At 44.7% G+C, this 14,382-nt stretch overlaps 1 protein-coding gene across 4 annotated transcripts in view; it reads left to right on the top strand.

Moving 5' to 3' along the window:
* The window catches only part of LOC109873054 (protein Jade-1-like), a 228,137-nt gene that overhangs the window by 118,217 nt on the left and 95,538 nt on the right, over positions 1-14,382 (top strand). For all 4 annotated transcript variants that reach the window (XM_031807570.1, XM_031807571.1, XM_031807572.1 and 1 more), the window contains 2 exons: positions 3,789-4,000; positions 5,978-6,145. In XM_031807570.1, coding sequence (XP_031663430.1) covers positions 3,789-4,000; positions 5,978-6,145 — 380 coding nt within the window. The remainder of the gene's footprint in view (positions 1-3,788; positions 4,001-5,977; positions 6,146-14,382) is intronic.

The raw sequence follows: 14,382 nt of genomic DNA, 5'->3' as shown, positions 1-14,382 counted from the left end.
AATTAACACTGGAGTGATATATGTGCAGATGAGGATGTGCAAGTTGAAATACTGGTGTGCAAAAGAGCAGAAAAACAACAACAAATATGGTGATGAGGTAGGTAGTTGGTTGGATGGGCTATTTATAGAGGGGCTGTGTTCAGCTGCAGCGATCGGTAAGCTGCTCTGACAGCTGACGCTTAAAGTTAGTGAGGGAACTATAAGTCTCCAACTTAAGTGATTTTTGCAATTCGTTCCAATCATTGGCAGCAGAGACCTGGAATGAAAGGCGGCCAAAGTAAGTGTTGGCTTTGGGGATGACCCGTGAAATATATCTGCTGGAGCGTGTGCTACGGGTGGGTTTTGCAATGGTGACCAGTGAGCTGAGATAAGGTGAAGCTATACCTAGCAAAGACTTACAGATGACCTGGAGCCAGTGGGTTTGGCGATGAATATGTAGCGAGGACCAGCCAAAGAGAGCATACAAGTCGCAGTGGTGGGTAGTATATGGGGCTTTGGTGACAAAACGGATGGCACTGTGATAGACTGCGTCCAATTTGCTGAGTAGAGTGTTGGAGGCTAATTTGTAAATGACATCGCCGAAGTCAAGGATCGGTAGGATGGTCAGCTTTACGAGGGGAAGTTTGGCAGCATGGTGAAGGAGGCTTTGTTGCGAAATAGGAAGCCAATTCTAGATTTAACTTTGGATTGGAGATGCTTAACGTGAGTCTGGAAGTAGAGTTTACAGTCTAGCCAGGCACCTAGGTATTTATAGTTGTCCACATATTCTAGGTCAGAACCGTCCATAGTAGTGATGCTAGTCGGGCGGGCGGGTGCATTCAGCGATTTACTAGTATTTAAGAGCAGTTGGAGGCCGCGTTGATGCTCGTTTGGAGGTTTGTTAACACAGTGTCCAAAGAAGGGCCAGATGTATACAGAATGGTGTTGTCTGCGTAGAGGTGGATCAAAGAATCACCCGTAGCAAGAGCGACATCATTGATATATACAGAGAAAATAGTTGTCCCGAGAATTGAACCCTGTGGCACCCTCATAGAGACTGCCAGAGGTCCGGACAACAGGCCCTCCGATTTGACACACTGAACTCTATCAGAAAAGTAGTTGGTGAACTAGGCGTGGCAGTCATTAGAGAAACCAGGGCAGTTGAGTCTGCCGATAAGAATACGGTGATTGACAGAGTCGAAAGCCCTGGCCAGGTCGATGAAGACGGCTGCACAGTACTGTCTTTTATCGATGGCGGTTATGATATCGTTTAGGACCTTGAGCGTGACTGAGGTGCACCCGTGACCAGCTTGGAAACCGGATTGCACAGGGGAGAAGGTACGGTGGGATTCGAAATGGTCGGTGATCTGTTTGTTCACTTGGCTTTTGAAGACTAGAAAGGCAGGGCAGTGTCTCCCCCTTTGAAGAGGGTGATGACCGCGGCTGCTTTCCAATCTTTAGGAATCTCAGACGATACGAAAGAGAGGTTGAACAGGCTAGTAATAGGGGTTGCAACAATGGCGGCGGATAATTTTAGGAAGAGAGGGTCCAGATTGTCTAGCCTAGCTGATTTGTAGGGATCCAGATTTTGCAGCTCTTTCAGAACATCAGCTGTCTGGATTTGGGTGAAGGAGAAGCAGAAGGGGCTTGGGTGAGTTGCTGCAGGGGATGCAGAGCTATTGGCCGGGGTTGGGGTAGCCAGGTGGAAAGCATGAACAGCCGTAGAGAAATGCTTATTGAAATTCTCGATTATCGTGTATTTATAAGTGGGAACAGTGTTTCCTAGTGCTCTTATTCTCCATGGACAGTGTCCCAAAACGTTTTTAATTAGTGCTGCAGGTTGCACATTTCTGCTTGAAAAAGCTAGCCTTTTCTTTCCTATCTGACTGTGTGTATTGGTTCCTGACTACTTCCCTGAATATTTGCATATTGCAGGGTCTATTCGATGCTAGTGCAGTTTTGTGCTGGTCAAGGGCAGTCAAGTCTGGAGTGAATTGAGGGTTATATCTGTTCTTAAAGAACAACCAGGCATCCTCTACTGACAGGATGAGGTCAATATCCTTCCAGGATACCCGGGCCAGGTTGATCAGAAAGGCCTGCTCGCTGAAGTGTTTTAGGGAGCGTTTGACAGTGATGAGGGGTGGTCGTTTGACCGCGGACCCAGAGCGGATGCAGGCAATGAGGCAGTGACAGCTGAGATCCTGGTTGAGGACAGCAGAGGTGCATTTAGAGGGCAAGTTGGTCAGGATGATATCTATGAGGGTGCCCATGTTTCCGGATTTGGGGTTTTACCTGGTAGGTTTTTTGATAATTTGTTTGAGCTTAAGGGCATCCAGCTTAGATTGTAGGACGGCCGGGGTGTTAAGCATATCCCAATTTTGGTCACCTAGCACCTGGCGAACTCTGGCAATAGATTCACATATGGTGTCCAGGGCACAGCTGGGAGCTGAGGGGGGTCTATAACAAGCGGCAACAGTGAGGGACTTATTTCTGGAGAGATGGTTCTTTAAAAGTAGAAGTTTGAACTGTTTGGGCATAGACCTGGATAGTATGACAGAACTCTGCAGGCTATCTCTACAGTAGATTGCAATTCCTCCCCCTTTAGCAGTTCTGTCTTGACGGAAAATGTTGTAATTGGGGATGGACATTTCTGAATTTTTGGTGGCCTTCCTAAGCCAGGATTCAGAAATGGCTAGGACATCAGGCATCAGAATCAGGAGGATAAAATTATCGTCAGATTTGACAAATGGATCACGAGGGAGAGCTTTGTATGCATCTCTGTGTGTGGAGTAAAGGTGGTCCAGAGTTTTTTTCCCCTCTGGTTGCACATTTAACATGCTGAAAGAAATTTGATAAGACGGATTTAAGTTTCCCTGCATTAAAGTCCCCGGCTACTAGGAGCGCCTCCTCTGGGTGAGTGTTTTCCTGTTTGCTTATGGCGGAATACAGCTCATTGAGTGCGGTTTTAGTGCCAGCATCAGTCTGTGGTGGTATGTAGACAGCTATGAAAAATACAGATGAATACTCTATAGGTAGACAGTGTGGTCTACAGCTTATCATGAGATACTCTACCTCATGTGAGCCAAACCTCAAGACTTTCTTAGATATCGTCCACAACTACAGGAAGAATTTGGTTGCAGTCATTGTAGCTGGCACAACCAGTTATTGAGTGTAAGGAGGCAAATACTTTTTCACACAGGGGAATTGGGTAATGCATAACTTTGTTAAATAAATCAAATTAGTGTCTATTTCTTTGGTTGTTTGTAAAACTTAGGTTCCTTTTATCTAATATTAGATTTTGGTTGAAGATCAGATATCATTAAGTACAAAAAATATACTAAATGTAATCCATGACAGGCCTTTTACCAGTACTTATAAGATTTTGGCTCATTTACACAGGCATCCCAATTCGGATCTTTGGCCCAATTTATTGCCAAATCATTTGATCTGATTGGTCAAAAGATAAGTTAAGTGGCAAAAGATCAGATTGCAGCCTTGTTCTGACACATTGACAGTTGCTTTTGTTTGTGGCAATTTGACGTACAAGATATATTTATTGCCAGGGTTTAATAGTACAAAATGTTCAGCAAACGAATGAGAAATGAAAGAGACACAGCGCAAGACACGTGTCAATCAGATATAGATTTCCATAGGTGATAAGGGTTACAGCCTAGCCATATGACTAGCTGTGACTCTTAACTAGACGTTCTGTCCTTCTTTCCCAAACATATAATAGACCGACTCTGACCCATGTCCCAACCCAGTGTCTGACACTGACCCACCTCTCTCTCCTTCCCTCCCTCCCTCAGCACTGCCGGAGCTGGACGAGCTGACCATGGAGCGTGTGCTGGTGGAGCTGGAGAGCCAGTGTGAGGAGAACATGCAGCAGGCCATCGAGACGGAGGAGGGCCTGGGCATCGAGTACGACGAGGATGTGGTGTGTGACGTGTGCCGGTCCCCAGAGGGAGAGGATGGCAACGAGATGGTCTTCTGTGACAAGTGCAACATCTGCGTACATCAGGTACAGGGAGGGGTGGCGGTAGAGGTGGGATGTTTTGCTGGGTGAAGAGGACGGGACAAGTAGATGTTCTAGGGGTGTTAACAGTGTCTTCTCGTTGGAAGAGGGTGTAAGTGAATAGAGGGGAAAGTCCGTTTTGAGGCTGTTTTGTTTGCGATCAGGGGGCGATTGGGGATGGTGGGATTTGTAGTTCTTTGGGGTCATGACAAGAAGGACAAAGGTGTTAATTGGGGATTGTTTATAGTTACGTGGAGAAACTGGATACTATACTCTTCTTCCTTTGACTCCTTACCTCCTTCAACTGTCAGATCTTACAGAAAATAGGCCATCATTGTAAATAAGAATTTGTTCTTAAAACCTCTTAAAGAGGCTACGAATTTTTGCAGCTTTTTTTTTTTAAATCGCGCAAAAATTCAACGTCCTGCTACTCATGCCAGGAATATAGTATATGCATATGATTAGTATGTGTGGATAGAAAACACTCTGAGGTCTCTAAAACTGGTTAAATCATGTCTGTGACTATAACAGAACGTGTGTAGGAGGCAAAATCCCAAGAAAAACTGTTCACAAAAAACACACAAAAAATATCCCTCCGCCAGTCTCTGTATTGTCTATGGCAAGGGAAAATAGATAGCGTCCAGTTTACAATGCCTACAGCTTCCACATGATGTCGCCAGTACTGGCAATTGAGTTGAGGTTTATCCTTGGTGGGATGAGGAATAGGCACTTCCTGTCTTCGGGTACACAGGAGGAAGTTATGAAAGGGAGAAATATGGACCATGATTTCTAGACTTGCTGCTATCGAATACAGATCGCCCCATGATCAATTTGATCGATTATTAACGTTTACTAATACCTAAAGTTGGATTACAAAAGTAGTTTGAAGTGTTTTGTCAAAGTTTATAGGCAACTTTTTTAATTAAAAAAAATGACGTTGCGTTTTGGAAAGCAGTTTTTTCCTGATCAGACGGGCTTCATAAATGGACATTTTGGGTATACATGGACGGATTTAATCTGAAAAAAAAGACCCAATTGTGATGTTTATGGGACATATAGGAGTGCCAACAAAGAAGCTCGTCAAAGGTAATGAATGTTTTATATTTTATTTCTGCGTTTTGTGTAGCGCCGGCTACGCTAATTATTCTGTTTAGGTCCCCTTTGGGTATTTCGGGGGTTGCATGCTATCAGATAATAGCTTCTCATGCTTTCACCGAAAAGCATTTAAAAAATCTGACATGTTGGCTAGATTCACAACGAGTGTAGCTTTAATTGAGTACCCTGCATGTGTGTTTTAATGAAAGTTTGAGTTGTATCGAGTACTATTAGTTGTCACTCTGAAATTTCCGCTGATTTCCGCTGATGTTGATCCCTGTACAGGGCTGCATCCTTAACTGACTTGTTAAATAAAAAATATCCCTGTTATTGGAATTAAAATATTATTCTGAGTTTTTGACAATTATAAACAGTAAGAAAAATACATCCAAGAAATAGACCCATCGACCTCGTTTTAGTTTTTCAGACTGCTGTTTTTTTATTGGGTAATGGCGTTAATTGGTTTCACAATTCTCTGGCAGTCATACTCTGTCAACCTCCTCTGTTCAACGCTGTTTTGAAATGTTTGAAAATAGTTCCTCGTCCCTTTTTCCTTCCCCTGCCCTCCTCTTCTCTTTCTCCCCTCCCTCTCCCTCTTCTGCTCTATCTCTTCTCCTGTCTCCTCCCCCTTTCTCCTGTCTCCTCCCCCTTTCTCCTGTCTCCTCCCCCTTTCTCCTGTCCCCTCCCCCTTTCTCCTGTCTCCTCCCCCTTTCTCCTGTCTCCATCCCCTTTCTCCTCCCCTTCTGTCTCCTCCCCCTCTCTGTCTCCTCCCCCTCTCTCGTCTCCTCCCTCTCCTCCGTCCTCTCCCTCCTCTGTCTCCTCCCCCTCTCATTCTCTTTCTCCTCCTCCTCTATCCTTTTCCTCCCTCACCCCTCTGTCTCTCCCCAGGCGTGTTATGGGATTCTGAAGGTCCCACAGGGGAGCTGGCTGTGCCGAACCTGTGCCCTAGGGGTGCAACCCAAATGCCTGCTGTGCCCCAAGAGAGGCGGAGCCCTGAAGCCCACCCGCAGTGGAACCAAGTGGGTCCATGTCAGCTGTGCCTTATGGATCCCTGAGGTGAGCCCACTGGACACACACATATGTGCACCCCACACACATGCACACACAAATATGTAAACACACACATTAATCCTCAGATTAGCCTTGTTAAAATCCCCAGCTACAATTGAATAAGTAGGTTTGTCCAAACTTCTGACACACCTGAGTCAATATATCTTAGAATCACCTTTGGCAGTGATTACAGCTGTGAGTCTTTCTGCATGAGTCTCTAAGAGCTCTGCACAACATGTGCATATTGTTCTTGAAAAAAAATCACACTCAAGCACGCACACATACATGCAGTGCCTTCAGAAAGTATTCATTCCCCTTGACTTGTTCCACATTTTGTTGTGTTACCGCCTAAATTCAAAATGGATTAAATGTTGTTTTTTCACCCATCTACACACAATAACCCATAATTAGAAAGTGAATTTTTCGCAAATGTATTGAAAATGTATTGCAGAAATATCTCATTTACATACAGTACCAGTCAAACGTTTGGACACACCTACTCATTCGAGGGTTTTTCTTTATGTGCAAAGCTGTCATCAAGGCAAAGGGTGGCTACTTTGAAGAATCTCAAATATAAATATTTTGATTTGTTTAACACTTTTTTGGGGTTACAACATGTATTTCATAGTTTTGATGTCTTCACTATTATTCTACAATGTAGAAAATAGTTCAAATAAAGAAAAACCCTTGAATAAGTAGGTTTGTCCAAACTACTGACACACCTGAGTCAATATATCTTAGAATCACCTTTGGCAGTGATTACAGCTGTGAGTCTTTCTGCATGAGTCTCTAAGAGCTCTGCACAACATGTGCATATTGTTCTTGAAAAAAAATCCTCAAAGCAAGACTCGGAAGTGCAAAATAAAGTATTAATTTTTTTTTATTTAACCTTTATTTAACTAGGCAGGTCAGTTAAGAACAAATTCTTATTTACAATGACGGCCGACCCCGGCCAAACCCTCCCCTAACCCGGACGACTCTGGGCCAATTGTGCGCCTCCCTGTGGGACTCCCGATCGTGGCCGGTTGTGATACAGCCCGGGATCGAACCCGGGTCTGTAGTGACGCCTTAGACCGCTGCGCCAGTCAGGATCCCTTTTTTTGTACGTCTGACAAACACTTTCCATTGATTTGTTATTTCACCCCAACATAACAAATCATTAATATAAACAAACTGACGTAGTCTGTTCCACTTACTGAGTCTGGCTTTAAGCTCTGTCAAGCTGGTTGTTGATCATTGCTAGATAGCCGTTTTCAAGTCATGCCATAGAAGTCGATTTTAATTTAATTACATACAGTAGGGAGGAACTATTGGATATAAGACCAACGTCAACTCACCAACATTACGACCAGGAATACGACTTTCCCGAAGTGGATCCTCTGTTTGGCCTAACACTCAGAACAATGGATTGGATCCCAGCCGGCGCCCCAAAACAACGGCGCCGTAGAAGGGGCAGACGGAGCGGTCTTCTGGTCAGGCTCTGTAGACGGGCACATCGCGTACAGCTCCCGAGCATACTACTCGCCAATGTCCAGTCTCTTGACAACAAGGTAGACGAAATCCGAGCAAGGGTAGCATTCCAGAGAGACATCAGAGACTGTAACGTTCTTTGTTTCACGGAAACATGGCTCACTCGAGACACACCTATCTGAGTCGGTACAGCCACCTGGTTTCTTCACGCATCGCGCCGACAGAAACAAGCATCTCTCTGGTAAGAAGAAGGGCGGGGGTGTATGTCTTATGACTTATGAGTCGTGGTGTGATCATAACAACATACAGGAACTCAAGTCCTTTTGTTCACCTGACTTGGAATCCCTCACAATCAAATGCTGAACGCATTATCTACCAAGATAATTATCTTCGATCATAATCACAGTCGGGTATATTCCCCCCCAAGCAGACACATCGACGGCCCAGAAAGAATTTCATTCGACCCTGTGTAAACTGGAAAACACATCCTGTGTTTTGAGGCTGCATTTATTGTAGCTGGGGATTTTAACAAGGCTAATCTGAAAACAAGGCTCCCCAAATTCTATCAGCGTATCGATTGTGCTACCAGGGCTGGGAAAACCCTAGATCAATGTTATTCTAACATCCGCGACACATATAAGGCCCTCCCCCGCCCTCCTTTCGCAAAAGCTGACCACGACTCCATTTTGTTGCTCCTAGCCTATAGACAGAAACTAAAACAGGAAGCACCCGCGCTCAGGTCTGTTCAACGCTGGTCCTACCAATCGGATTCCATGCTTCAAGATTGCTTTGATCACGTGGACTGGGATATGTTCCGCATTGCGGCGAACAACAACATTGACGAATACGCTGATTCAGTGAGCGAGTTTATTAGCAAGTTCATAGGTGATGTTGTACCCACAGTGTATTAAAACATTCCCCAACCAGAAACCGTGGATTGATGGCAGCATTTGCGCAAAACTGAAAGCACGAACCACTGTTTTTAATCAGGGCAAGGTGACCGGAAACATGACCAAATACAAACAGTGTAGCGATTCCCTCCGCAAGGCAATCAAATCAATCAATTTTTGATCTCATCCCGTCAGTAGAGGATGCCTGGATATTTTTTTAAAATGCCTTCCTAACCATCTTAAATAAACATGCCCCATTCAAGAAATTTAGAACCAGGAACAGATATAGCCCTTGGTTCTCCCCAGACCTGACTGCCCTTAACCAACACAAAAACATCCTATGGCGTTCTGCATTAGCATCGAACAGCCCCCGTGATATGCAGCTGTTCAGGGAAGCTAGAAACCATTATACACAGGCAGTTAGAAAAGCCAAGGCTAGCTTTTTCAAGCAGAAATTTGCTTCCTGCAACACTAACTCAAAAAAGTTCTGGGACACTGTAAAGTCCATGGAGAATAAGAACACCTCCTCCCAGCTGCCCACTGCACTGAAGATAGGAAACACTGTCACCACTGATAAATCCACCATAATTGAGAATTTCAATAAGCATTTTTCTACGGCTGGCCATGCTTTCCACCTGGCTACTCCTACCCCGGACAACAGCACTGCACCCCCAACAGCAACTCGCCCAAGCCTTCCCCATTTCTCCTTCTCCCAAATCCATTCAGCTGATGTTCTGAAAGAGCTGCAAAATCTGGACCCCTACAAATCAGCCGGGCTAGACAATCTGGACCCTTTCTTTCTAAAATTATCTGCCAAAATTGTTGCCACCCCTATTACTAGCCTGTTCAACCTCTCTTTCGTGTCGTCTGAGATTCCCAAAGATTGGAAAGCAGCTGCAGTCATCCCCCTCTTCAAAGGGGGGGACACTCTTGACCCAAACTGCTATAGACCTATATCTATCCTACCGTGCCTTTCTAAGGTCTTCGAAAGCCAAGTCAACAAACAGATTACCGACCATTTCGAATCTCACCATACCTTCTCTGCTATGCAATCTGGTTTCAGAGCTGGTCATGGGTGCACCTCAGCCACGCTCAAGGTCCTAAACGATATCTTAACCGCCATCGATAAGAAACATTACTGTGCAGCCGTATTCATTGATCTGGCCAAGGCTTTCGACTCTGTCAATCACCATATCCTCATCGGCAGACTCGACACTCTTGGTTTCTCAAATGATTGCCTCGCCTGGTTCACCAACTACTTCTCTGATAGAGTTCAGTGTGTCAAATCGGAGGGTCTGCTGTCCGGACCTCTGGCAGTCTCTATGGGGGTGCCACAGGGTTCAATTCTTGGACCGACTCTCTTCTCTGTATACATCAATGAGGTCGCTCTTGCTGCTGGTGAGTCCCTGATCCACCTCTACGCAGACGACACCATTCTGTATACTTCCGGCCCTTCTTTGGACACTGTGTTAACAACCCTCCAGGCAAGCTTCAATGCAATACAACTCTCCTTCCGTGGCCTCCAATTGCTCTTAAATACAAGTAAAACTAAATGCATGCTCTTCAACCGATCGCTACCTGCACCTACCCGCCTGTCCAACATCACTACTCTGGACGGCTCTGACTTAGAATACGTGGACAACTACAAATACTTAGGTGTCTGGTTAGACTGTAAACTCTCCTTCCAGACCCATATCAAACATCTCCAATCCAAAGTTAAATCTAGAATTGGCTTCCTATTTCGCAACAAAGCATCCTTCACTCATGCTGCCAAACATACCCTTGTAAAACTGACCATCCTACCAATCCTCGACTTTGGCGATGTCATTTACAAAATAGCCTCCAATACCCTACTCAACAAATTGGATGCAGTCTATCACAGTGCAATCCGTTTTATCACCAAAGCCCCATATACTACCCACCATTGCGACCTGTACGCTCTCGTTGGCTGGCCCTCGCTTCATACTCGTCGCCAAACCCACTGGCTCCATGTCATCTACAAGACCCTGCTAGGTAAAGTCCCCCCTTATCTCAGCTCGCTGGTCACCATAGCATCTCCCACCTGTAGCACACGCTCCAGCAGGTATATCTCTCTAGTCACCCCCAAAACCAATTCTTTCTTTGGCCGCCTCTCCTTCCAGTTCTCTGCTGCCAATGACTGGAACGAACTACAAAAATCTCTGAAACTGGAAACACTTATCTCCCTCACTAGCTTTAAGCACCAACTGTCAGAGCAGCTCACAGATTACTGCACCTGTACATAGACCACCTATAATTTAGCCCAAACAACTACCTCTTTCCCAACTGTATTTAATTTTTATTTATTTATTTATTTTGCTCCTTTGCACCCCATTATTTTTATTTCTACTTTGCACATTCTTCCATTGCAAAACTACCATTCCAGTATTTTACTTGCTATATTGTATTTACTTTGCCATCATGGCCTTTTTTGCCTTTACCTCCCTTCTCACCTCATTTGCTCACATTGTATATAGACTTGTTTATACTGCATTATTGACTGTATGTTTGTTTTTACTCCATGTGTAACTCTGTGTCGTTTTATCTGTCGAACTGCTTTGCTTTATCTTGGCCAGGTCGCAATTGTAAATGAGAACTTGTTCTCAACTTGCCTACCTGGTTAAATAAAGGTAAAATAAATAAAATAAAAATAAATAAAAAACAAGCTAAGCATCAGTATAGAGACAAAGTGGAGTCACAATTCACAATTCAACGGCTCCGACACAAGAGGTATGTGGCAGGGTCTACAGTCAAGACTACAAAAGATAAACCAGCCCCGTCGCGGACCACGATGCCTTGCTCCCAGAACCCGGGTCCAGACAAAACAACTTTTTTGCTCACTTTGAGGACAATACAGAGCCACTGACACGGCCCGCCAACGTGAGTAAAACATTTAAACGTGTTAATCCTCGCAAGGCTGCAGGCCCAGACGACATCCCCGGCCGCGTCCTCAGAGCATGCGCAGACCAGCTGGCTGGTGTGTTTACGGACATATTTCAATCAATCCTTATCCCAGTCTGCTGTTCCCACATGCTTCAAGAGGGCCACCATTGTTCCCGTTCCCAAGAAAGCTAAGGTAACTGAGCCAAACGACTACCGCCCCGTAGCACTCACTTCCGTCATCATGAAGTGCTTTGAGAGACTAGTCAAGGACCATATCACCTACACCCTACCTGACACACTAGACCCACTCCAATTTGCTTACCGCCCAAATAGGTCCACAGATGACACAAACACCATCACACTGCACACTGCCCTAACCCATCTGGGCAAGAGGAATACCTATGTAAGAATGCTGTTCATCGATTACAGCTCAGCATTTAACACCATAGTACCCTCCAAACTCGTCATTAAGCTCGAGACCCTGGGTGTCGACCCTGCCCTGTGCAACTGGGTCCTGGACTTCCTGACGGGCCGCCACCAGGTGGTGAGGATAGGTAAAAACATCTCCAACCTGCTGATCCTCAACACTGGGTCCCCACAAGGGTGAGTTCTCAGCCCTCTCCTGTACTCCCTGTTCACCCACGACTGCGTGACCATGCACGCCTCCGACTCAATCATCAAGTTTTTGCAGACGACACAACAGTGGTAGGCTTGATTACCAACAACGACAAGACGGCCAACAGGGAGGAGGTGAGGGCCCTCGGAGTGTGGTGTTCGGAAAATAACCTCACACTCAATGTAAACAAAACAAAGGAGATGATCGTGGACTTCAGGAAACAGCAGAGGGAGCAGCCCCCTGTCTACATTGACGGGACAGTAGTGGAGAGGGTGGAAAGTTTTAAGTTCCTCGGCGTACACATCACGGACAAACTCAAATGGTCCACCCACACAGACAGCGTGGTGAAGAAGGCGCAGCAGCGGCTCTTCAACCTCAGGAGGCTGAAGAAATTCAGCTTGTCTCCAAAAACACACAAACTTTTACAGATGCACAATCAAGAGCATCCTGTCGGGCTGTATCACCGCCTGATACGGCAACTGCTCCGCCCATAACCGTAAGGCTCTCCAGAGGGTAGTGAGGTCTGCACAACGCATCACCAGGTGCAAACTACCTGCCCTCTAGGACACCTACAGCACCCGATGTCACAGGAAGGCCAAAAAGATCATCAAGGACAACAACCAACCGAGCCATTGCCTGTTCACCCCGCTATCATCCAGAAGGCGAGGTCAGTACAGGTGCATCAAAGCTGGGACCGAGAGACTGAAAAACAGCTTCTATCTCAAGGCCATCAGACTGTTAAACAGCCATCACTAACATTGAGTGGCTGCTGCCAACATACTGACTCAACTCTAGCCACTTTAATAATGTAATCAATTTATCACTAGCCTCTTTATATAATATTTACATACCCTACATTTCTCATCTCATGTATATACTGTACTCTATACCATCTACTGCATCTTGCCATGTTGATGTAATTAAATGTATCACTTGCCACTTTAAACAATGCCACTTTATGTTATGTTTACATACCCTACATTACTCATCTCAAATGTATATACTGTACTCTATACCATCTACTGCATCTTGCCTATGCCGTTCGGGCATCACTCATTCATATATTTTTATGTACATATTCGTATTCATTTCTTTACACTTGTGTGTACAAGGTAGTTGTTGTGAAATTGTTAGGTTATATTACTTGTTAGATATTACTTCATGGTTAGAACTAGAAGCACAAGCATTTCACTACACTTGCAGTAACATCTGATGTGACAAATAAATTTGATTATTTATTTATTTATTTCAAACTGTAACACGGCCACTCAGGAACATTTAATGTCGTCTTGGGAAGCAACACCAGTGTATGTTTGGCTTTATGTTTTAGGTTATTGTTCTGCTGAAGGTGAATTTGTCTCCGTGTCTGTTCGAAAGAAGACTGAACCAGGTTTTCCTCTAGGATTTTGCCTGTGCTTAGCTAAAATACTCCCCAGTCCTTGCCGATGACAAGCATACCCATAACATGATGCAGCCACTACCATGCTTGAAAATAAGAAGTGTGGTACTCAGTAATGTGTTGTTGGATTCGATCCAAACATAACGCTTTGTATTCAGGACAAAGTTAATTTCTTAGCAATTTTACTAGTTTCTAATTGCAAACAGGATGAATGTTTGGAATATTTTTTTTCTGTACAGGCTTCCTTCTTTTCACTTTGTCAGTTAGGTTAGTACTGTGGAGTAACTACAATGTTGTTGATCCATCCTCAGTTTTCTCCTATCACAGCCATTAAACGCTGAACATTTTAAGTCACCATTGGCTTCATGGTTTCCTTCCTCTTCAGCAACTGACTTATGAAGGAGGCCTGTATCTGTTGTAGTGACTGGGTGTATTGATACACCATCCAAAGTGTATTTAATATGGGTTTATTAATTTAAAATATATGTATATATATTTAACCTTTATTTAACTAGACAAGTCAGATATACTGAACAAAAATATAAACACAACATGCAACAATTTCAAAGATTTTGATGAGTTACAGTTCATAAAAGGAAATCAGTCATTTGAAATAAATCAATTAGGCCATAATCAATGTATTTCACCTAACTTGGCAGGGACACAGCCATGGATGGGCCTGGGAGGACATAGACCTACCCACTTGTGAGCCAGGCCCAGCCAATCAGAATTAATCTTTCCCACAAAAGGGCTTTCCTACGACTATTATTATGTTATTTATTGATTGGCTATGGCTTTGCAGAAGCCGCACTGCTTCTTGACTCAATGCCCACTTACCCTGGAAGCCAGCCGCACCAATGTGTCGGAGGAAACACCGTGCACCTGGCGACCATGTCGGCGTGCACTGTGCCCGGCCTGCCACAGGAGTCGCTAGTGCACAATGGGACAAGAACATCCCTGCCGGCCA

This window comes from Oncorhynchus kisutch, linkage group LG28 (assembly GCF_002021735.2).
Source record: "Oncorhynchus kisutch isolate 150728-3 linkage group LG28, Okis_V2, whole genome shotgun sequence".
NCBI classification, from domain to species: domain Eukaryota; kingdom Metazoa; phylum Chordata; class Actinopteri; order Salmoniformes; family Salmonidae; genus Oncorhynchus; species Oncorhynchus kisutch.
The sequence above is the reverse complement of the archived record's forward strand: the minus strand, read 5'-3'. Positions and strand labels throughout refer to the sequence as shown.